We start from the raw sequence: 24,214 nt of genomic DNA, 5'->3' as shown, positions 1-24,214 counted from the left end.
TCTCACCCAAGGGCATGTCGGTGCAGCGTCTGTGCCAAAGCGTTTCCTGTTACTGACTCTGCTGCTGCTGTCAGACTTTGAGTGAAAGATGTTCGGAGGCAATAAGAGAAGAGCCGCTCTGGTCCGTGTGTCTGGACTGGGCCTGATAGTCTCCACTAAACCTGACACACTTTCAAACCTGAAAAATGCCACTGGGCTTATTTTTCTAAAAACAGACACATTGATTAATTCACTGTTTCTTCCCGAGTATACAATCCAACTTTATTTATAAAGCCCTTTAATAACAAGTGCTATACATCAGAGATCAATATAATATAGAAACATAATGCATGAAAGACCTAACAAAATGGACAATAAAATAATAAAATACTGTAGAAAATATAAAAACAAATAAACAAGGTAAAAACAGGTATAATCAACGCTTCATACAGGGTCGATGGCCAAAGAGTAAAAATGGGTTTTAAGATAAGTTTTAAAATTGGACAGTGAAGGAAAAAGCTCTGTCCTCTTTGAGCTTCTGTTTAGATTTTGGTATCTGTTGGAGCAGCTGATCCGATTGTAAGGATGAAGCAGCATTAAAGTATTTAAAAACAAATAAAATCATTTTAAAATAATGATAGTCTGACGCGTGACTGAAGTCTGACTTACGTGTGACTGAAGTCTGACTGTAGTCTGACTGTAGTTTGACTGAAGTCTGACTGAAGTCTGACTGACATGTGACTTAGCGTGACTGAAGTCTGACTGTAGTCTGACTGAAGTCTGACTGACGTGTGACTGAAGTCTGACTGACGAGTGACTGAAGTCTGACTGACGAGTGACTGAAGTCTGACTGTAGTCTGACTGAAGTCTGACTGTAGTCTGACTGAAGTCTGACTGACGAGTGACTGAAGTCTGACTGACGAGTGACTGAAGTCTGACTGTAGTCTGACTGAAGTCTGACTGACGTGTGACTGAAGTCTGACTGACGTGTGACTGAAGTCTGACTGACGAGTGACTGAAGTCTGACTGACGAGTGACTGAAGTCTGACTGTAGTCTGACTGAAGTCTGACTGTAGTCTGACTGAAGTCTGACTGACGAGTGACTGAAGTCTGACTGACGAGTGACTGAAGTCTGACTGTAGTCTGGCTGACGAGTGACTGAAGTCTAAATGACGCGTGAATGAAGTCTGACTGACGAGTGACTGAAGTCTGACTGTAGTCTGATTGACATGTGACTGATGCGTGACTCCAAAATGAATCCAGCCAGGCGTAATAAAGGACATTCTTTACCTTTGTCAGATCCAGTTTTAAAATCACAGATTTGTGACTGTAGGCTGAACATGTTACAGAGGACTCACAGGAGACATTGGGTCCAAACTCCATCACTTTTGTCTTCCAGTAGATTAGATTAGATTAGATTGTACTTTATTGATGAAATTCACTTGTGCAGTAGCATACATGTTACAAAGGACAGAACAGAACAGAATGGCTAAGATTTCCTAAAGAAACAAATATTAAAATAAGATAAAATAAAATAAAATGAGCAATATGCAATTTACATCAACACTATGTATTTAGATCTGTAGAGGAACTAAATACTGTAAAGAAAATATGGATTATATGTACAAAAGTGACTTATGCTGCGAATTATTGCACAGAATTTGACTATTGCGCGGGGATAAATAGTTAAAGGTAGTTAAACACAGCAGTTAACACAGTTTATTATTGTACAGTCTGACTGCGGTTGGAATGAACGACCTGCGGTAGCGTTCCTTTTTGCACCTTGGGTGCAGCAGTCTGTGGCTGATGGCGCTGCTTAAGGCTCCCACAGTGACGTGAAGGGGGTGAGAGATGTTGTCCATGATAGATGTTAGTTTGGATAGCATCCTTCTCTCACCCACCTCCTCGATGGAGTCCAGAGAACAGTCCAGGACTGAGCCAGCTCTTCTGACCAGTTTGTTAAGTCTCTTCCTGTCCCTCTCTGAGCTTCCACAGCCCCAGCAGACCACCGCATAAAAGATAGCAGATGCCACCACAGAGTCATAAAAGGTCCTCAGTAGTGCCCTGCACACGCCAAAGGACCTCAGTCTCCTCAGCAAATGGAGACGACTTTGGCCCCTCTTGTACAGTAGAACTTTTTTCACTTGATAAAGTTCCACAGTTGAGTGTGAGAGTGGGTCCAACACCAGGACCCTGGCACTGACTCATGTAAATGACCTGCAGTCATTGTTAATGTCATCAATTATGTTGGGGAATTGATCAGACTCTATCACATCCATCATAGTTAATCTCTTCATGAATATCTCAGCAAAAAGACGCAGCAGAAGCAGCAGCAGCAGCAGCAGGAGCAGCAGGAGCAGCAGCAGCAGCAGCAGCAGCAGTGTCTTTGTCTTCCACAGACACACTGGAGTTTTTCGGGCTCATTTTAACGTTAGAAGTAGAGAAGGAACAAAACCATCCACACAGAATTACACTTTTTTGTACACACAGTTTGTAATTGTTGATTGTGAAGTGGTTCTCAAATACAGTGGAGTAAATACGTCCAGCAATGTCACAGGAGGCAGATTCATTCCCAATAAGATCATTTATTCTCTCATCCTCCTCTTACTCACACAGGTGAAGCTAAATTTGTGGCAAAAAGCATCTTTACTACTTTCTACTTAAGGTTGCGGCTGGTCTGATTGGGAGGTAGTCACCTGGGTCACCAGCATGTGTGCTGGTTATTTTCTTGGTAAAGACAGTCGGTGTTTTTATACCAACATTTCCAGAAACTTTTATTGCCAGGAACTTATTTACCTGGACAAAATAAATTCCTGGTAATCTGTGTGGTTTGCAGTTCCATTGCATCTCAAAGTTCTGGAAAACGACACTCGGCCGTTCCGTGCCACTGAAACTCCTCCTCCTCTTTTGTCGTCCGTTCTTGAAATGAATAAGTTCTTTCTTTCTTCGTCTTCTGTTAAAGGTCTTGTTTAAAGGTGGGGTTACAGTCGCTCCGGCTTAAACCGTGTTCAGTTTTCTTCAGCACACAGCCCCGCCCCTCTAGAGTTCCTGAAGTTCCTAAAGTGAAAGTTTGTGGTTAAGGAAAGTTTCATCCTGTGTAATTTTAGTGGAAATGCACCAAGGTTTTTCAAAATCCCGGGAAATGAGGAAAGTTCCTGGAAAAGAGGCTAAAGTTGAGGTTGAATTTTAAGGATGTTTTAATGCTCCAATGAGCAGGATCCCTCACGAGTCTTTCACACGTTGGTTCACTCCACTGGCTGCTCATACATTTTAGGATTCATTATGAAACAGTGGAATGATCTGCCATTGCCTCTTCCCTTTCTGTTTTTAAAAGTCACCTCTTTCCATTCAATTTAAAGTTTTGCTTTACTTTTTTTAAATTTGATCAGTTTTTATTGTGCTTTATTGTTCAGCCGCTACTTTTAACCATGTTTTTATGTCTTTTTCATTTATTTTAGTCGTTTTACATGGATCTAATCACCTCACGTGAGCTTCTTTTAATTATTATTCTGTGCAGCACTATTGTTGTTTTAAAGTGCTTTACAAAATACAAAAATCATCAGGATACAAATGAGCTTCCTCAAGGTGAAAGTGAGCGTTTCTCTATGTTTCCATCTGCTGTAGTTAAGCCAATGTTGGGGCAACTTGTTGACGTAAAACACTTATTCACATTTACCCTTTATTTACATGTTGGCCTCTCGACGTCCCTCAAGCATTCAAACTTTTTTTTACTCGTGTTTTTAGGTTTTTATTCAGGTTTAATAGCAAAATTATGCATAGAAAGTAAACTCCAGAGACCTCGACTGTACTGTATGTGTTCGCTGTTTTCCATTCATTCCTAATGTCAGAAAACTAGTTTGGACCAAAATGATGTTTACAGATGTATTTTTTGGCCCTAAGGTGTAAATTCATAATAAACAAATATAAAAAAAGAGTTCCTATTGGGAAGATTTTGAGCATCTAAACTCTAAAGTTCACTCTCAAAGCTCCTAAAAATACTTTAGCTCCAGTTTCCACCATGAAGGTCTTAAAAAGTCCAACTCTGTAACCTACACATCCAAAAAAGAAAATGTACTCATCGTTGTTTCTGTACTTTTGGCAAAGTGCATTTTAAATTTTTTTTTCTCCTGTTTTCTTTTTTCTTTCTTTCGTTCACTGGCTCCTCCACTTCTTGACAGCAGAGGCCTCCTCTCTCTCTTTCCGGAGGATCTTGTAGGAGTAGAGGAGTGTGGAGTTGTGACTCCTCTCCACCTGTAGCCATGTTGCTCCGTCTAAAAATACAGCGCGTCTTTGTTCTTGCAGCCCGAAACTTGGCAAGGCAGCGCGTACTGCAGCGCGGGCGATGCCCTGGGTTCAGCGCTGGGGAATTCACACAGTTGCACATCTTCTTTAACCAGGAGAGGGTTTGTACGCGTGAGTCTCTGAGGGGGTTTGGATTCTGGCAGACCTGGACCCATGGTGCCGGTTCCTCTGGTTAAACAGACGGAGCGTGTAGACGAGGGCAGCGAGGAAGTGAAGTGTGGAAGAACACAGCAGGACACTGACAACAGGAAGTTTTCTGTTTGATGCCAAGTTCATTGAGAGCAGGTCAACAAACATGTTTCCCTCACTGAGGTAGAGTTTCAGCTCCGTCAAGAGCAAAGTTTAACATTTCAACACAAAATATCATTATTCTTCATTTATTTAGTCTGTCCATCTTCATCATTCCCTATTCCTTCTTTTCATTTCATTCTGTTTATTTAGTTTGTTCTTTCTTTAGTCTTTTATTTATTCCTTCATTCTTTCTTTTTCATTCTTTATTACTTGTTCATTTGTTCGTTCATTTGTTCTTTCTTTTGTTCGTTCGTTCATTCTTTCATTTGTTCTTTCATTCGTTATTTCTTTTGTTCTTTCTTTCTTTTGTTCTTTCATTCGTTCATTCTTTCATTTGTTCATTTGTTCTTTTTGATTTTAGTTCAGTCTTGTTCATTTGTTTGTTTATCCTTTTGTTTTTCTTTCTTTCATTCATTCTTTCTTTTGTTTGTTCGTTCTTTCGTTCGTTCAGTGTTCTCAGTGTCGTGTTCTCGGTGTGTTCTCAGTGTCGTGTTCCCGGTGTGTTCTCAGTGTCGGTGTTCTCAGTGTGTTCTCAGTGTTGGTGTTCTCAGTGTGTTCTCTGTGTCGGTGTTCTCAGTGTGTTCTCAGTGTTGGTGTTCTCAGTGTGTTCTCTGTGTCGGTGTTCTCGGTGTTGGTGTTCTCGGTGTCGGTGTTCTCAGTGTGTTCTCAGTGTGTTCTCTGTGTCTCAGTGTGTTCTCAGCATGTCCTCTGTGTTCTCTGTGTCTCAGTGTGTTCTCAGCATGTCCTCTGTGTTCTCTGTGTCTCAGTGTGTTCTCAGCGTGTCCTCTGTGTTCTCTGTGTCTCAGTGTGTTCTCAGCGTGTTCTCTGTGTCTCAGTGTGTCCTCTGTGTCTCAGTGTGTCCTCTGTCTCTCAGTGTGTTCTCTGTGTCTCAGTGTGTTCTCAGCGTGTTCTCTGTGTCTCAGTGTGTTCTCAGCATGTCCTCTGTGTTCTCTGTGTCTCAGTGTGTTCTCAGCGTGTCCTCTGTGTTCTCTGTGTCTCAGTGTGTTCTCAGCGTGTTCTCTGTGTCTCAGTGTGTCCTCTGTGTCTCAGTGTGTCCTCTGTCTCTCAGTGTGTTCTCTGTGTCTCAGTGTGTTCTCAGTGTGTTCTCTGTGTCTCAGTGTGTCCTCTGTGTTCTCTGTGTCTCAGTGTGTCCTCTGTGTTCTCTGTGTCTCAGTGTGTTCTCTGTGTCTCAGTCTGGTCTTTCTGCACAGGTTGTACTCTGCACAGTCAGCACTGATTCAGGTTTTACTGCCTCACACACAGCCACACTTCAGAAATCCTGAACTCATCATTTTTAACTAAGACTTGGATGATTCACACGCTGACACTTGACTGTGTGATGAGAGTGTATTTAAGAGCTGCCCGTGTAACAGCTGGTTAACATTCTGTCACGCTGCGTTTGTTTCATGTCTTACATTTAAATGTGATCTTCTGCAGACGTTCACGTCGACGTCCTGCTGCTGAACACGTGTCGAGTTTGTGTTTTCACTGATACCAGTCGACTTTTAAAGTCGCTAATGCAGTTCCTGTCCCATATGTACCTGATTTTTGTGTTTGCGGGAGTTTGGTATATTGTTGGTGTGTTTCAATGGTAATGTAATGGTAGGAAAAGCATAGTTTGGCATTATCATCGGACATTTGTCCATCAGTTAACCTTTTTTCTACTGGGTCAGAAGATGTTGGGATTCTGAGTCTTATCCATGTTGCTTTTGCCTGGATTTTCCATTTGTTGAGTCATTCTTATATTAAAACATACACCCACATATCATATGGAATGAAAGGAAACACAAGGAAAGAGAAGACAGTGAAGATTCATTTTAAATCCAATCTTTCTGATTTAATTTACTCGTCAGACGTTTCTTTTTTGCTCTCTGAGAGAAAATGTCTGTCTGCCTTTCCATAAAGTAAATCTGGTATATTATGTCGATCCGTTCCTCAGTAGTAGTAATTGTGTAAGTTTATATCTTTAGGACTCTAATTCTTTAAATTAACAACATCAAAGCCGCACACACTGGTGTGCGGCTGACTTTGTACTGAGTCATCTGCTACATTTGAATTAAACTGTTGGACAGTTATGGGATTAACAGATGAGATTAGATTTTTCCATCTCTTTCATTCCCTGAACTTTGACGTTGTGACGTCTAGTTCCTGCTGAACTGAATGAAAATGAAGCGAAGCTTTTTGTTCTATTTGGCCTCACCTCTGAATGTGTGTGCATGTGTCGTCGTCGGCAGTGTATGTGTGTGTGTATGTGTGTAAATGAAATATCTCTGGTCTCTGGCTCCCCCTGCCTGTCTCTCTGCTGCTCTGCCTCCCTCTCACTCTTGAGAGTAACACGTCTCTCTCTCTCTTTCTCGTCTGTTGAGACTCAACCATATCAGCAGTTAAAGGTGAACTGGTCTTCAGTGTAGATTGAATCTGAACTCTGAATGTGCTGAATGACAGGGAAACATTGTAATGCTTTGGTCTCTGTTGCTACGTTCGATGTCGGTGTTTAGTTTCAGGTAAATACAAAATGCTGTTTAAAACCAAGCAAGCTGTTGATTTAAAAGTACATAAAGATTTGTACACTGTAAGGACATCGATACCTGCTTCCTAAAGCTTTTCACTAGTATTGATAAACTTCAAAGACATGTACACAGAGATTTTACTGTAAATACATAGTAATCCGTTTCATTAACTTGTAATAATTAGGATCAATATCGGTCATATTGTTGTCCCTGCAATTCTTTAAATATGTATTTCCTACTCTCTTTTACTAAAATGTCGATGTGACTCTGCCTTTGAGTCTCAAGATTTCTCATTAAACAAAGATGACTGACTTTAACAAACCCCTCTTAACCTATGGATGGACCACCCTTTAGATGACTTAAATATTCACAAGCATTTACATTAAATATCTACAAGATTTGGCATCAGACCAAGTGCAGACCGGCTGTGATCTGATCTCTTGAAGCCTGTAGAAACGGTGTCATGTTGACATTTTGTAACCAGAGATTCTGTGGTGTCCGTGCACATGTTTATTTTCCTCTAAAGTGTCATTTACAAAACTGACATCATGTTCTCTTGAAGAAGAGCTGAAACTAGTCATTTGGACCATCAACTCCTCAGGAAAGTAGATCATTTCCACATAGACTTAAATCCTGGTTGTCCTCAGAATGGACCAGTAAGACCACGTCCATTTTATTATACACGGTCTGTGCTTCAGACCTTTAACTTCCTGTGTCTTTTTCTCCAGGACCCTTTAGATGCTGGCCGCTGCGTCATGGTGATTCGTTCTCTGGTTCCCGGAGGATCAGCGGAGCGTCACGGTAGTCTGCTTCCTGGAGACCAGCTGGTGTCAGTCAACCAGAGCCGACTGGACCTGCTGACCTTGGCCCAGGCCGTGGAGGTCCTGAAATCCGCCCCACCTGGCACAGTCCGCCTGGGAATCAGGAAGCCTTTGGTGGTGAGTCTAGAGCTCCAAGATTTAGGTTTATGTTTTATATTTTCACAAATATTCAATTATTCGCTTGATCAGGAAAAGTCTCACTTTTCGTAAAATATTAAAAACATACAGAACACTTTGCAGCTATTACCACAAGGTGCTGCGGTGGCAGCAAGCATTTGGTTTGTGGATTTAATGTGTGTTTACAGAAGTGGTGAAATTTACAAGGTTCCTTGAATGCATCTTGAAAGCTTTTCCTCTACATTTACCAGGGTCTGTGTATGCATCTCATTAGCTGCTTCTGTTAGCTCAACATGCAGTGAACCCTGCATTACTGTCACTGGCTTTCATGCATTGGATTGTCCAAATGCCCAGACTAGCTGTAGGTCCAGATCTTTTAGTGATCATGTAGACCTTCTAGCTGTTGGTCTACTGCATATCAACTAGTGTTAGGTCATAACACGCTTGTTTTAGGACCCTGACTCTGTTGTTGCACATCCTGGAGTTTGAAGTTTAGGGCTCTGACCCTCGTGACCTCGTAGATTGACGCCCCAAAAGATCTTGTTCTTGCTGATGTTGATTTTACTGTGATCTGTTCTGTCAACTCGTTCAGGTGGAGACTCCAGAGAGGAGCAGAGAGGACAGCACTCAGCTGCCTGTACCACAGGTAACACACATATCTGAGCCCCTTACCCTGACCTCAACCAGCACAACAAGTACCTAATCCTAATCTTTACCCTAATTTAAACCTAATTCAAATCCTAACCCTAAAACTAAGTCCAAACCAGACAAAATAATAGGTTTGTATTTTATTTTGGTCCCCACGAAGATGCAAAAACATGTACACACTTTAATACTAGGTCAACAGCGCCCCCTGGTGCAAAATCTACACCTTCATCTAACCATTAGACAAACCTTTGCTGACTCAGATTTTCTCTCTGGACTTTGGTTTTGTGAACGCTTTTTAAGAAATGGTGGAAAAATTCAGTTTCTACTTGAAAAGGCTGTAAAGGTTTTTCCTTGAGTTCCCGCTGGTGGTTTTCAGTGAGACGGAGGCTGGATCTCACCAACCATCACACGTCATCGATCATTGTGTTTATGCCTCTAAATACTTGTAGTTTTGGAGTCACTGCGGCAGGGAAATACTGTGAGTTTGAGATGTGTAAATAAAACACATTTGAAGACATTTATATCAAACCTAAGATTCTCTCGTCCTTAAAAACAACAACACTTACTCTCTTGTTTCGTCTCCTCCCTCTCCTTCCTCCTTCGCTCGCTCTCTCTCTCTCTCTCTCTCTCTCTTAAATCTCTCCTCTCTTTACTCATTTCACTGGGGCTTAGTTTAGTGCTGTAGATCTGAGATGAGCGGCGCTGCCAGAGCGTTTTCTTCTGTAGAGAAGAATAAATGGAGAAGTAAATAAATATGTAGAGCGTGTGACAGGAATGAAGAGTAAGTGAACACACTTCAGACCGGATTCATCTCAGTGGAAAACCCCCAACAGGTTCAGGAAAAGAAAGTGATGGAAGACAAATACAACATGTGGTGTTTATAATATTTATGGGCTGTGCTGATGTGGGAGAAACTCCCCGAACATCTCACAGTTATATCAACGCTTTACTGAAGGACTGCTTTTGTTTATCGTCACCTCTGGATGTCTTTAACATGTGTAGAGACAAGTAGCGACGGATGGAGGACTTCAATAAAGCAGTATTTATTTAAGTCCTGTGTTTATTAGGGCCTCAGTGATTATTAGACGATTACTAAATGAATCGTCAACTATTTTGATGATTGATTCATCAGTGTGAGTGTTCCTTTTTCTGATGTTTTAGCTCCTTAAATGTGAATATTTTCTGGTTTCTTTGCTCCATAAAACAAAGAAATCATTCAAACTGAACATTTTGGTTTGTGGACAAAAACAAGACGTTTGAGAACATCATCATTTCAGAGGCGTGACCAATGGACGTAGATGAAAGAGCTTCTTTAACTCTTCTGTGACCATCATGTCGTTTGTCTGTAACTCTTAGACCGCTTGTGATATCTAGAAAATTAAAGAAATATGGACTGGCGATCTGTCCAGGGTGTGACCCCGCCTTTCACCCTATGTCAGCTGAGATTGGCACAGTGCCCCCTGTGGCCCTCATGTGGAGGATAAAGCGGTAGAAGATGGATGGATTCCAGAAAGCAGAGAAATAGAACTTTGCGCTCAAATACTTGTCATTACAGAGAAACTCTGACAGTTCTACAGCCATGAAATCTAAATAAATCCAGGCGGTTAACATGATTATCATGATGGTCATACGAGGGTTAAACTCCTGCATTGACCTATAACCAGTCAGACCGGCGGCTGCAGAGCGATTGTTGTAGTTTTGTTGGCGTCTAATGACTTTAGCTCACAGGAGAGCTCTGTGGAGAAATCTAAAATGGAAGAAACAGGCGGTTCAAGACAGCTGCTCTTCAGTGGCCGCCATGATGGATGTAAACAAAAGCCGCCTCTCTGTCGGTGGCGTGTTTAGCCCATTGCTAGTGCACCAGCCTGTCTGCTTGACGGGCTTCAAACATGGAAGGTGACTTACAAAGGTCACCAGTGTGTGCAGAGAACAGCCAGAGATTTTGTTTTTTGTGGAGGTTCAGTGAATCCTCTCTTAGAAAGCAGTGTTTACATCGTGGTACAGCACGGTTTGGAATGGTAGAGCCCTGGGCGGGGCTTGTGTTTCGACTTAAGAATAAATACCTAGTGTGACGTCATATTGATGCTTTGACAATGAATGACGACATCGAGCGCACAACACAACACAACACAAAGAAATCGCTGCTTTGATAAGACATTTAAGAAATATCGATGGAATTAATGGAATTAAAAGGGTGATGCTGTGTGTGTGTGTGTGTGTGTGTGTGTGTGTGTGTGTGTGTGTGTGTGTGTGTGTGTGTGTGTGTGTGTGTGTGTGTGTGTGTGTGTGTGTGTGTGTGTGTGTGTGTGTGTGTGTGTGTGTGTGTGTGTACTTCCACGACTCATCCTGCCTCTGTCGAAGCTTTCGTGTTTTGTTTTATCTTATCCTCCGTCTTTCACCTCCTTTCTCCCCGCCCCTCCATCATCTCTCCTTTTCCGCTCTTCTGTCTTTCCCTCTCTCTTTCACCTTCTATCTCCCTCTCTCTCTCCCCCCCCCCCTCTGTGAGTGTGAGAAGCTGCTGACTCAGCTGGAAGCCTGGATGGTATAAAGTGCTCTATCAGCTCCACCAGCAGCATCTCTGTGTTAAGTGAGTCGGGGGGTGGAGAGGGTTTGGGGGTACTTTGAGGACACTCTGGTCCTCCAGCATCAGTACTCTCAGTACTGCAGTACTCGCAGTAAAATGCTGTAAACTGCATCAGTGGTGACTTCAGCGTCGACTCTGAAATCAGCACAAACAAACATGTTTGTTGCTTCTTTGATTTTACACGGTGATGACCATGGTACAGTTACTATCAGTTGCTGTTTTGTCTTCAGTGGACAGAACCTGCCACGTTCCATGCAGTGCTGTGCTGTAGCTTTAAATAAAGAAGGCAGCTAAATTCTTACTTCCCTGGTTTCTCAGTTGTAGCAGGTCAACCTACAGAACCACAGGCAACACTTGCAACATTTGCATATTTATAATTGTCGGCAAACTGAAATCCATGAGTCAAAAAGTGTGGATATTTGAGGAAAACCTTATCTGGAACAACAAACTAATATCATACATGAAAATCCAGAAGTTTCTATTTCCTGTGTGTTTCTCTGAAAAAGAAGACTTTCTAAAATCCTATTGTCTTTATTCCTGAGGAGATGTTCTACTGCACTCTTTTAGAGTTCTACTCTTCTCTGGACCCAGTGGTCAGCTCGTCATCGAGCTCTGCAAAAAAATCTTCTCTGCAGAGTTCTCCTTTGTCCTTTAGAGCTGTAATTTACAGGGTCTACTGTTAAGAGTTCTCATCTACTCAGAAGATCTACTGTACCCTTGAGAGTTCTACTCTTCTCTGAAGTGCTGTACTTTACCCCAGGACCAGGATTAAGAGCCCCTGCTTTAGAGCTCTATTCTACTCTTGAGAGTTCTCCTTTGCTCTTTAGAGCTCTAATTTACAGGGTTTTACTTTACCCTTTAGAGGTCTACTTGACTCTTCAGAGTTCTGCTCTCTTGAGTTCTGCTGTACCCTTGAGAGTTCTACTCCTTTGCCCTTTAGAGGTCTACTCTTTTTTACTCTGCAGATTTCTACTCTGCATTCTAGAGTTCTACTCTGCAGTACTAAGTAGGAGTTCTCCTCTACTCTGAAGAACGGCTATACCTTTGAGAGTTCTACTGTACTCTGCAAAGTTCTACTGTATCTCAGAGTTTACTGTAACCTGTAGAATTCTACTGTAGCTGGTGAACTCTGACCCTGCTCCTTGTGAAGGTCCACCGTGTTCCTGCCTATCCTGCTGTCTCTGTTGAGGCCGTCCTCTGCGCTGCCATTTTATTTCCCGTTTTATATGCAGCCCATTTGGCTGAAGAGGTTTTTTCACAGCCCACGGGTCTCTGATGGCTTTCCATAAAGCCCGTCAGGTCGGCGTGGTTCTCCGTCATGCCCGCCCGCTGACCAGAGAGAGACCCCTGTTACACGTCCACACCTCATTAACTTTTAGAGGTCGCTGCGGAACTTACAGGCCGTCATCATCTTCTTCTCCTCGTCTTTGTGCAGATAAAATGTTGCAGTGACCACAGTTTATCCTGATTAAAATGTGAATACAGGAGGAAAAAAGAACACCAAACTTTACAGTGGACAAACAGCTCAGAGGTATAACTGCTACTGCCATTATAATAAACTTTACTGCCATTTCACTCTGTTATTCTGGCAGGTGCTGCTGATTCTGGCTCTGCTCAGTTATTCTGATTCTTTTTACTGTTTTTTTCTTTTCATTTCCACAGAGACTGAAACCGTTTCTACCCAAAAATAACGATAAACTATAAACGCATTCTTCACGTGAATATAAACCTGTTTGGATAAGAGGCAAAAGGAATCACTTATCAGATTTTAATGTGTCTGCATTCACATGTAAATTAAAAAAAATAATCCGAACATTTAAAGCCGTCAAAATCATGATTTGACCTGTTTTTACTTTTGCAACCTTTTGAACTTCAGAAACGTCCAGGCTCCTATTGGACAACACCAGCTGTCAATCACACTGGTGTCATATGTGCTATACTATATTTTTCATTTATTTGTACTCAAATTGGGAACATCATTTTACAAATTTACATCATTTTCCTAAGAAGAATAAGCACAAGTCGTGATTGAGACCAGGAACATGTTAACTTGTTTCATAAATCAAGTAAGAATTACGCACTTTCATTCAGACTTTTATTTCATGTAACCAACAGTCGCCCCCTAGTGGCTATTCAGTATATTTTTACTTCCTGATTGACTCAGCTCAGGAAACTGGCCCTGCTGGCCCCGACAATATCAAAAAAGTATGTTTATTATTATTATTATTATTATTATTTTTTTTTTATATTTTTATTATTATTATTATTATTTTTAATAATCAAATTAATGTGTGTCTGAACGTATCTGAATTCAATTACTTTTTCAGTATGTTATGATTATATTTCCAGCAAGAATATGGTTATTTTTGTGAACCTGAGCTGGATTTTCCTGGATGTCATTAAACGCATCATAGCTCCGTGGACCTGCTCTAGTATCATTGCTGGCCTTTCGTTGAAGCTGCCATTTCCTATTTGGTTATAACTTTGACTGATGTGTGTCATCTGCCAATCAAAATGTGATGCATAGTGACAGAACGCCCCAGGCCCAGCGATGTGTGTGGCGCTAGCCCCCGCTGTTGTCATCAACGACGTTTGAACCTTTGGCGGGTTTTGAAGGAAGCTATGGCCACTGCAGTAACACCACCGATCCATCATGTTTCTGATCTCCTTCGTGTGCACTTCTCATGGCGATTGTTTGGAGAAAAGAAGGAAATTATTTACGGTAGTTCGAGTGTTAATGATAAATCTATAACATTTTTTAGAAGTGGTGAGGACAAAACTGTTGATCATAAATAGTACCGTGGACGTGTTCCCCGCGTAGCTGACGCCTATGCTTATGTGGAAGCTTGTTTTTGTGTCATATAGTGGCTTGTGAAATTGCAGTTGCTGAGAGACATATTGGAAGATGTGGTGGTAATGATGCAGTAGCCTATAGATGCGCAGTGGTGTGCATGTGTGCTATGGTTGTTGCAGATCAACTGTCTCGTGAATATAGTGCATAATAGTGTGTTTTGTACGTGGTTGTGTTTGTGCGTGTTTTTTTTATTTTTTACTGAAGGCCCTGACGGAAACCCCACGGTATGCTACTGAAATTGGAAGTCTCTCTTGTCTTTTGTCTCACTTTTCTCTTTGCATTGCAAAATTTTAAAAAATAGATGATACACATGATTAAAATAAGAAACGCATTATGTTCAGTCCTTTATTATATTATATTATATTATATCATCATTAATGTATTTTTTTCTTTTGGCTTCTTCCGCTCCAGGGGTCACCACATATTTGATTTGGCAGAGATTTTATTTTGTCTTTCCTGACAAAGACCCTCCCATTTATCCAGGATTGGGTCCGCCCCCTGTGGCTGGGGACAATTTAAAGTGTCCAATTAACCCAATCAATTAGGGACCACTGGGCATTAGGTACTGGTGACGCTCTGGTCACAAGACAAATTCCCTTTACACTCATCCATGGGCTGCCAATCAATGTGTTAACACAGATACTCTTAATTATTGTATTTCATTTCATAAATACTACAGACTCTCTAGACCTTTGATGGATAAAGAGGCTTTTATTTTGACAGGCAGTTTGACATATAGAGATGTAGAGGTGAGGATGAAAATGTGTGGGTTTAGTGCTGTTAAACAGAGCAAAGACAGCTTTTTCAAACCTCCTGCTTTATTTCACACAGGAATGAAATGATGAGAAATTCGTCGTTTTTAAACTTAATATTTTGACATTAAATTTGACTTGTGCAGTAAAAAAAAAAAAAAAAAAATGCAAATGAATCTCAACTTTCTAATCAGTGTGTAATCAGATTAAGATATAATCCAGAGTGCGCCGCTGAGCCTCTCTCTGTTCGTTACTGCAGCAGCCGACTCGTCTCAACTGTCCTCATCGTCTAATGGCACAGATATTAAATGACAGTGTCTTTAAATCTTATGAATATGAGGCCAGGCAGTCACGGCCAATACACATCAGTCTGTAGAACATCCTGTTAGCGTTATGAGCTCTGCCGCCGCCGCCGTCTGCTCCTCACCTCCATTATATGGCCACGATGGGCCGGCTTCCCAGGCCCAAATTAAAAGAAGAGGAACAGAGTCCTTGAAGACGAGGCTTCGTCGATGGAAATTAGCCTAAGTGTTGTCATTAATATTTCCCAGCGCGGGCTAATGTCTGCATCGTAATGTTGAGAACAGGATACAGCCTCAGGATCTGCTGAGGGAGGCTCTTTGGGGAGTTGAAAGAAAAAAAAAAGAAAACCTTTATGTGTTCAGAGTACGTCAGGTTTGAGATTTAGTGTGAGCTGCGTTTTTCACGGACGTGACTGCAGCTGAAGTCTGGATCCTGCTTCACTCAGATGATTGTTTCTCATTTACGTGCACAGGTGCAGGAGACGTCTGGAGTCGTGTTTGCGGTTTAATCTTCTGCCAGTTTGGTTGTCAGATGTTCTCCAGTGAAGAGGGCTCAAGTGAAGTGGCTGAAATCAAACACAGTCAAGAGGCTTCGCGTGTTTGTTGATGATGATGTGATTTATTTTCTGCTGCCCTGTGAACACTGAACTGAGTCCAGGGCAAGAACCCAGATTTATTGTGCAGTAAAGAAGTGAAGTTGAGGTAACACTTTAGATTAGGGAACACATATTCACTATTAACTAGGTGCTCAATAACATGCATAAATAGCACACTAGCCCTTTATTAATAATTATTAAGCACTTATTAACACCTAATTCTACCTCCTATTAAGACATGAATTAAGATTTTTCCTGATTAAGGTGTTAATATGTGCTTAATAATTACTAATAAAGGTCTGGTATGCTACTTATATGCATGTTAGTAAGCACCTAGTTAATAGTGAATATGTGTTCCCTAATCTAAAGTTGATATTTAGGTAAATGTCTCCCTTGTTTGCTACGACGCCACCTGCTGTTTCACGCCCTGCATTGCTTGATGTTTGTAGACGAGGTCTACGCAGGACAAACGTGGAGACATCATTACTCGCTGTCCACTGTCTCTCTCTCCGACTGTTGACGTGAGATTCCGTGCAGAACAATGAGCGAGTAAAGTCTAAGACAGAGAGAGAAAATGACGACGTGATGTCTCGGAAATCTGCGTCTCACCAAAGACAAAAGACAGAGACTGACTTTGAGGACAATCACTTGTCCAGATGCGGAGCTGCTGCACATCAATAAAAGTGGACGCCATCATGGACCAAGACGCTCTTACAAGTTGTCCTCCCGTCAGCAGCACATTCTGTCCTTGAATTTGATGTCCCAAACTGTAGGCGGAGCTCTGTGGTGGACTTCCTGTGCTCCTCCTCTTCAGACGTGTTTTTGTTTAGTTTTTTTTATTCAGATTTGGTGTTTTGTTGAATTATTTGATTGCACTGTGTTCATAATAAAACCTTCATTCATTCATTCATTCATTAAAACAGTGTACAGTAATGATCTGGATGATGAAGGTACTTTGCTGATAACGACGCTCTACGTAATATTTTGCAGATTTTTGAACAGTTATGTGTACGACTGATTTCATGTGAAACAAATGTGACCGACGTGCTGTTAACAGTAACAGTAACAGTAGCAGTCTTAAAAATCTTAAAATCCTAACTCAGCGTTCAGAGAGTTTTTGTTTCTGCTCACTCGTCGTCTTCTGTGTCTCAGGGTTTCGGTGATGGCTCCGTTCTGCCTGAAGATCTGCGACAAGAAGAAGAGGAAGAAGAGGAGGGGGAGGAGCTGATCCTGGATGGAGGTCTGCCTCGCTACTCTACCTCCACTGTGACCTCTGACCTCCTGCATGTGGAGGAGGGGAGGGAGATGGCTGTGGATGAGGAGGTGGAGGTGAAGAAGCTGGAAGACAGAGAAGAGGAGAGGATGAGTTCTCTCCCCAGGAAACCGCCTCCATCATGGGAGGAGTGGAGGCTCTCCTCCTGCTCCAGCCACGCTGGATCAGAGGAGGTGAGAGAGGGAGTTTCTTTAGATGTTAAAGAGATAATAATGTTCTTAACTATTTTGATAACTGATTGATTGTTTTCTCTTAGTTTTCAGCTTCTTAAATGTGAATATTTGTTGTTTTATTTGCTCCATACAACAAAGAAATTATTGAACATTAAACAGGACGTGTGAGAACATCTTCATTTTGAGGTTTGGGAAACACTGATCAATATTTCATGACATTTTATGGACCAATTATGAAAATGATCGTTAAAAAGAAATACTTTCTCTCCTGAGCTAATGTGTTGGTTCCTTTTAAATTGATTATCACATAAAACACCGTAGAACTATGGTTCTCAAAGTGTGGTACCAGCTTCCTCTGGTGGAAAATCAGAAACACCGTTCTGTCGTATAAACCAGGGGGTGTGAGGAAATGAAACAAATAACAAAATAATAATAAATAAATGAATGAATAATAGTAATTAGAGTGAGTTTATCTCTGGCTCCATCAGTGTGTGAGGATTATGTGATGATGAGAGAATAAATCCTTTCATTGAGAGAGATCCATGTTTTCTCAGGTGCCACCGACACAGAGCATTTTTAACTCCGCCTTTATTTAAGGATTTAATGTGTTTAATGTGTCTTGGTTTCTGATTTACACCTGAATGTGCAGCATCACTGATTATGTTCAGTTCTTCAGTGATGGTTTGACTGATGTCTCGTTTCAGAGCTGGAGGAAAGAGCATCAGGAGGAAGAGGAGGAGGAGGATGAAGACCAGAGGTCAGATCGTGAGAGCATCATGTCTGGACTTCAGTTTCCTGGTGAGAGAGAAGCAGCTGTTCATTTGTGTTTCTTACAAAAGGTTTCTTACATACATATACATATAATGTATATATAAATACACACATTTTTCAAATAGGTTTTCCTCTGTCGACCACAACAATGAATTTGAAATGAAACAATGAAGTTGTGATAAAAGTGTGGACTCTCAGCTTTTAATTTGAGGCGTTGAAGGAAAACGAGTCACATTAACCGTCTTCTAAGCATTTTTATACATTATTGTCCATTTTCAGGGACAAACGCCAATCATGAGAAATTAAAGGTTAGTTTTAATATTTGACTGAATCCTTTACAGTCAAAGTCTGGAACTCACGGGTGATAACAAAAATAATGCAAATAATATAATTATTATTATTATAATAATAATAATAATGCAAATAATAATATTATTATAATAATAATAATAATGCTTTGTGCTCAGTTCAGTGAATTAAATGTGAGTTTGTAGATGAACACTTTTATCCCAACAAATGAATTAAATAATAAAGATTTAGTGAGTTAATAACAACAGTGTGTTTGTGATTCTTCTGATGTGACTTCATTGACTTATTTTCAGTTTTTCTTTGTTTCAGATCACAGAGACAGCGAGGCAGACTCAGAACTCACGCTGACCGACACCGACACAGAGTCAGTATCTACCACTCCTCCTTTTTTACTCCTCTCTTCCTCCTCCACCTCTCTTTCTCTTTACTCTTCATGATTTCATTCTCTCTGTCTCCTGAGCTCAGTCCCTCTGTCGTCGTCCTCCTCCTCCTCCTCCCCCTCCCTCCCAGCTCGGGACTCCCCGTCCTCACGTGGAATCATCAAGTGTTGGACGCTGCTCTTGGCAGCCATTTTGAGCTCTTAATGACCGCTTTCTGCACGTCAGCAAGTTTCTGCAGACTTTGCCAAAGAGAAGGAAACAAAGTGTCCAACCTTGATGTTGACATTAGAAGAAAACAGATCATGTAATCAGATTATGACCAGATTAATGTAAGAATATGTTTTATCATTCAATTTAACGACGACATTTTGTCTAAAAGATTAAACTAATGACTTTTATTGAGTCATAACAGGCATATTTTATGCGTACATTATAAAAACAATAAATATCCTTGAATAATTGAAGTTATTAAAGTAATTAAACTCATCAATAACATAAGAGATATAAAACAGGTTTCAGGCCACAAGGAAATGAAACAAAAAAACATTTGGACAGAATTCTGAGATTAAAATCAGAAGGAGGATTAGGGCCACATGTGATTTATTTATTTATTTCAAACAAAATAATGATACATTTAATAAAAAAAAGCCAGAATTCTGAGATTGAATTTAATCTCTGAATACTGACTTTTTTCTCAGAATTCTAAAACTCAGAATTCAGACTTTAATCGCAGATTTCTGTCTTCTTTATTCATTCAATCCTTTAGTCATTTATTTATTTTCCCCAAAAAAAGTTCAAATGTGGCCCCTAACCTCCTCTGTACTTAAAAACAGAGGAGGTTATGCGTGTACGCTCACACGCATACATATGTATCTGTTTTACACCTAATGTACATAAATTGTTCATTATTATATTATAGATGTTAATAATTGAAATAGCCACTTTTTTCCACTCTTAAACTCAGCAGGAAATAAAAAAAAGTACCAAACTCACACAATTAAGCCACAGTGTTTCCCCTGTTGTTCTTTATAATTCACCCTCTCACACTCGGGCTTTGACATCATAATCTGAGTGTGTGAGGTCTCAGGGGTCAAAGGTCATGAGAGGAAACGGAACAGAATCCTGCCTCTCGTGCAACATTTGACAGTCGTGCGTCGCCCCCTGCTGGTCTCTGCACAGATGTGTTCACACTGAGCCGTTAATGAGCCTCATTACCATGTAAAAACATTATTTATGTTTTATTTTCTTCCTGTGAAGGTCTGTGAAGAGGGTTGACCAAGAGAGGAGGAAGAGGCGGAGCCAGGGAGGAGCCTCTCTACCAATCAGAGGAGGCCACAGGTGAGAAACACTAGCCACTGCCGTGTGTTCTTGTATTTGTTGCCTCTTTAGGACCTTTTTTTTTTCTGGCATAAACACTGACCTCGTCAGGACCTGTAGTCCTCATGTAGACCAAAACCTGGTCCTAATGAGGCAGAACCTTGTTTTATGATGTGTTTTCACAGAAATCTCCCTGAAAGAGAACAGGGAGAAGGAGAGGAAACTCCAGCGTTCAGTCACTGGGGACCAGCGCGCAGGTAACCCTCACATTAAAGCTGCTGTACGCAAGATCTCGAGAACAATAGTTCATTGTATCATCTGAAGATAATCCGATTATTCAGTTTATTATTTATTATTATAGTATGTAGTCGGTCTGTCCTGAACCACAGTGGTGATGTCAGTGTCTCTCTGCACCACAGGGTGGAAGTGTGGGCCGAGGAGGACCAGTCTCTGGGTCTGAGCATCGTGGGAGGTCGGCATGTCATCAAGCGTCTGAGGAACGGAGAGGAGCTGAAGGGAATCTTCATCAAGCAGGTTCTGGCCAACAGTCCTGCTGCCAAGACACAGCAACTCAAGACTGGAGACAAGATCTTAGAGGTGGGACTGGGTCTCTGTGGACCCCTCTATGAGAGAAGAGGACGGGTGTCCTCCTTAGGACAAACAAAGGGACTCAATCTGATTATCCTAGCATTGTCTGCTGTGTGTGTGTGTGTGTGTGTGCGTGCAGGTGTCAGGTGTTGACCTACAGTCTGCCAGTCATGAGGAGGCGGTCAGTGCCATCAAATCAGCTCCGAGCCCGATCGTCTTCATCGTCCAGAGTCTGTCGGCGACACCACGGGTACGTGGTTGATTCTCTCTCTTCTCTTTTCACCAAGAAAGCAACAGTAGGATTAATATGTTGAGTTACAGAGAGAAAAGCACAACTGTTCAAGAACCTTTTCACAATCTGACATCTTTAATTGTTTTCCCTGCTAACATTTCAGGCAGTTTTGTGACACGACCTCATGTCCGACTCACAGGTGTTGAGTAAACCACGAAACAACCAAACAAATAAACTTCAATATTACTTTAAAACTTTAAAATGGATTTGGTTTCCAGTGCAGGATGTAAACCTGCTCCAAAGGCAAATGCTGACATTTCATAAGCACCTACTGAAGTAGTACCTCTTACAATCCAGCAGAGGGCGCACATATGGTGTCCTTCCATATCCTACGATCGTGTCGGCCACAGCAGCGACAGCGTCTTGGAGATTCAAGTCAAATATCAGGAATGATCTTGAGCCGTTCAGTTAAAAGCTGTTGGAGCTTCCTCTTGTTGTCAGTGGTTTCCTGTTTATTAAAATAAAAGTTGAAAATTGTTAATAAAGTATTGAAAACGGTGTCAGTGGTGTATGAGGCGAGCAGCACGTCTGTGCGGGTCATTGTAAATTTATTTGAACTATATTTTTGGTAAAAGGTTACACTGATTTTTACTTTGTAAATCACTGTATATTAAGACAACATTGACTTTTTTATGCAGAGTTATAAAAGACGTGAGATCTTGTGCCTTTGAGCTGCTGGAGATGCCTGGGTTGATGCAGCAGATGAAACATGATTCTCACTCAACTTTAAGCAACGTTTTTGAATAGTCATAGAGTTCAATGTTGTTAAATGTTGTGTTGCAATAACATATGTGTCTTTGTGTGTGTTTCAGCCTGTGTCTCTAACGGCTCCCAGCTACAGCAAACACAAAGCCAAGAGTACGGAGTCTCCGGTGAGGACAAAGACTGTCTCCATTATAATAATAATAATTGTTATTATTTTTAGAAATCTCTTTTCCGACAAGATCTAAAACAAAATAACAAATTAGAGTCAAATTTACAAAGATAAGTTATTCATAAGGCAATATTAATAAACAAGAAAACACAGAATGATAAAATATCACAATACAAACCATCAAATGTTTTGTTTTCACAATCCATTCATCTGTCGATATTACTTCTTTTTGTGGATTATATTTATATAAATGTTTTAAAATGTTTGTCAAACTTAAAAAGGATAGTTCTCAAATGTCTTGTTTTTTCTACACAAACACAAATGATTCAATTTTCAAAGAAAACAGAAAAATTCACATTGAAGAAGCTGAAAAATCAGAAAAGCACAAACTGATCAATAATCAAAAGAGTTTTTGATGAATTAATTAATCGATGAATCAGTTAATTGTTGCAGATGTTATATTAACATTGATCACAGATTAAAGGTGGCTGCTTTAGACTGTGAGTGCATGAGAGTCCAGCAGAGGGCAGCACAGCCTCACCTCACACTCTTCTCTCTAGATTTGATTGTTTTAGTTTGTATTTGCAGTTAAAAATGTTTGTGTTTTTTTTTTTTTTTTTTAGGAGCCAGGAATAGCCACACCCCCTCTGAGACAGCCCCCGCCCTACTGTCCTCCCAGCCAATCAGAGCACAAGCTGAACTCTGACCTGGAGCAGGCCAAAGGTCAGTGTGCCACAGTGAAACACACAAAAACAACAACACATAATTAAATAAATAAATAAATCCTCTGCTAATTCACTGATTAACTATAATTTAAAAAAGTAACATTTATTTGATTATCTTTTAATTTCTAATTTATTATATTTCTACACTATTTATTATGTATAAGTATTTTTATTGGCATTAGTATAATTATAAAAATGTTTTGCTCTCTTTGATTATTTGACTTATTTCTTTTATTGTTCATTGAGTTATTTATAATTAGCCTTTTGTCACTGCAGAGGATCCCAACGAAATTAGACCCACAAATATAACCATAAAAACATTCAGTAATAATTTAAAATCCATAAATAAGAGTAAAAATGTTTACAGTGCATTTAAAGTGCTTGAAGGTATGAAAGGCAGCATTATTACATGTTTGGTTCATTAAATTAAATCTCTTTGTGCTTAGGCAGCTCTTATTCCATAGTTTACTTAATTATTATTTAAATACGGGTTTTTAAACACGAGAAAATGCTGATATGAGCAGGTGAACTGGGTTATGTGATCATGTACAGTACATTATTCTGATTATCATCATTATTATTCTGCTTAATTACTGCATCACTGTGTTTCACTGTGTGGACTGTGATCTGAAACATCAGAACACACAAACATGAAACAAGAGACTCATTAAAACTACACACACACACACACACAGATGAAACATCTCGTTGTGTCGTCATGGTGTTTAAAGGTACAGGTGACGAGAACGCTGTATGAAAACAACAAAGATAAAATGTTGTTTGATCTTGGTGCGTGTGTGTGTGTGCGTGCGTGTGCGTTGTACCACTTCAAACAGACTGAGCATCTGCTCAGAAAAGAAAAAAAAAAAATGTAGGCTTGTGTGTGTCTGTGTGTGTACATGTGTGTACATGTGTGTACAGGTATTTATATTTTTGTGAGGACATTTTTGACAGACTTCTTAAGACCTGGTCTTAGGGTTTCAGTTAGGGTAAGGTGTGTATGTCATGTGTTCACCTCACTCTAACCCTCACTCTTTCATACTCACAACATACATTATCTATGTAACAACAGGAGAGAGCGGAGAAACAACAGTTCACACAATAAACAAACTCCAGGCATCAGTGGAGGAACCAGACTCAAAGATCTGCAGCCATCTGCCAAGACAGGTTGTGGTGAAAGGAAAAATGGGGGACAGAGGAGAGGAGGGGGTGAGGCAGAGAGACCAGGAGACATGACAGTTCAGTTTTCATGTCGATGACAGTTAGATTATGTAACCAGAAGACTTCAATCTCAATACATGATACATCACATTACATTGACTTACATTCATTTTCTGGAGACATACTTTAAACTAAACCATAACTACTACTGACCTTAACCTTAACCCAAAAAAGAATAACAAAACAACACAGGGTGGAACTGCATCCCTGTACCAAACCTTTGAAACAGAACCTACAGTGTAACTGTGCAACATCAGTTATTTTTAAACTAAGGCCTGCACCAACTTCCTTGTACCCGATGAGATGAAATGAAATGTCACTCAGCATTAGTTGAGGCGTCCGTGTGGACTGTGTGGAGACGGCTTTTTGTATTCTTCTGTTTGGGAGTGAGATGAGATCCACCTGCGACTCCGCCCACCTGGTCCAGTGACAGGCGGGGCACCACACAGACTATAACTCACAGTGTTAGCTTGGGGCCAGTGATCATGCATGTTTGTGCGTTTGCTTAAGCGCTTTTTCATGACTATAAAGAAAC

General features: G+C 40.7%; 1 protein-coding gene across 3 annotated transcripts in view; it reads left to right on the top strand.

The window, feature by feature from the left end:
• The window catches only part of patj (PATJ crumbs cell polarity complex component), a 98,977-nt gene that overhangs the window by 27,184 nt on the left and 47,579 nt on the right, over positions 1-24,214 (top strand). For all 3 annotated transcript variants that reach the window (XM_058637814.1, XM_058637815.1, XM_058637816.1), the window contains 11 exons: positions 7,811-8,020; positions 8,613-8,666; positions 16,909-17,202; positions 17,907-18,000; positions 18,592-18,646; positions 19,920-20,000; positions 20,165-20,236; positions 20,399-20,576; positions 20,707-20,817; positions 21,672-21,731; positions 22,357-22,456. In XM_058637814.1, the coding sequence (XP_058493797.1) occupies positions 7,811-8,020; positions 8,613-8,666; positions 16,909-17,202; positions 17,907-18,000; positions 18,592-18,646; positions 19,920-20,000; positions 20,165-20,236; positions 20,399-20,576; positions 20,707-20,817; positions 21,672-21,731; positions 22,357-22,456 (1,309 nt within the window). The remainder of the gene's footprint in view (positions 1-7,810; positions 8,021-8,612; positions 8,667-16,908; positions 17,203-17,906; positions 18,001-18,591; positions 18,647-19,919; positions 20,001-20,164; positions 20,237-20,398; positions 20,577-20,706; positions 20,818-21,671; positions 21,732-22,356; positions 22,457-24,214) is intronic.

Source organism: Solea solea, chromosome 9 (genome assembly GCF_958295425.1).
Source record: "Solea solea chromosome 9, fSolSol10.1, whole genome shotgun sequence".
NCBI classification, from domain to species: Eukaryota; Metazoa; Chordata; class Actinopteri; order Pleuronectiformes; family Soleidae; genus Solea; species Solea solea.
The sequence above is the reverse complement of the archived record's forward strand: the minus strand, read 5'-3'. Positions and strand labels throughout refer to the sequence as shown.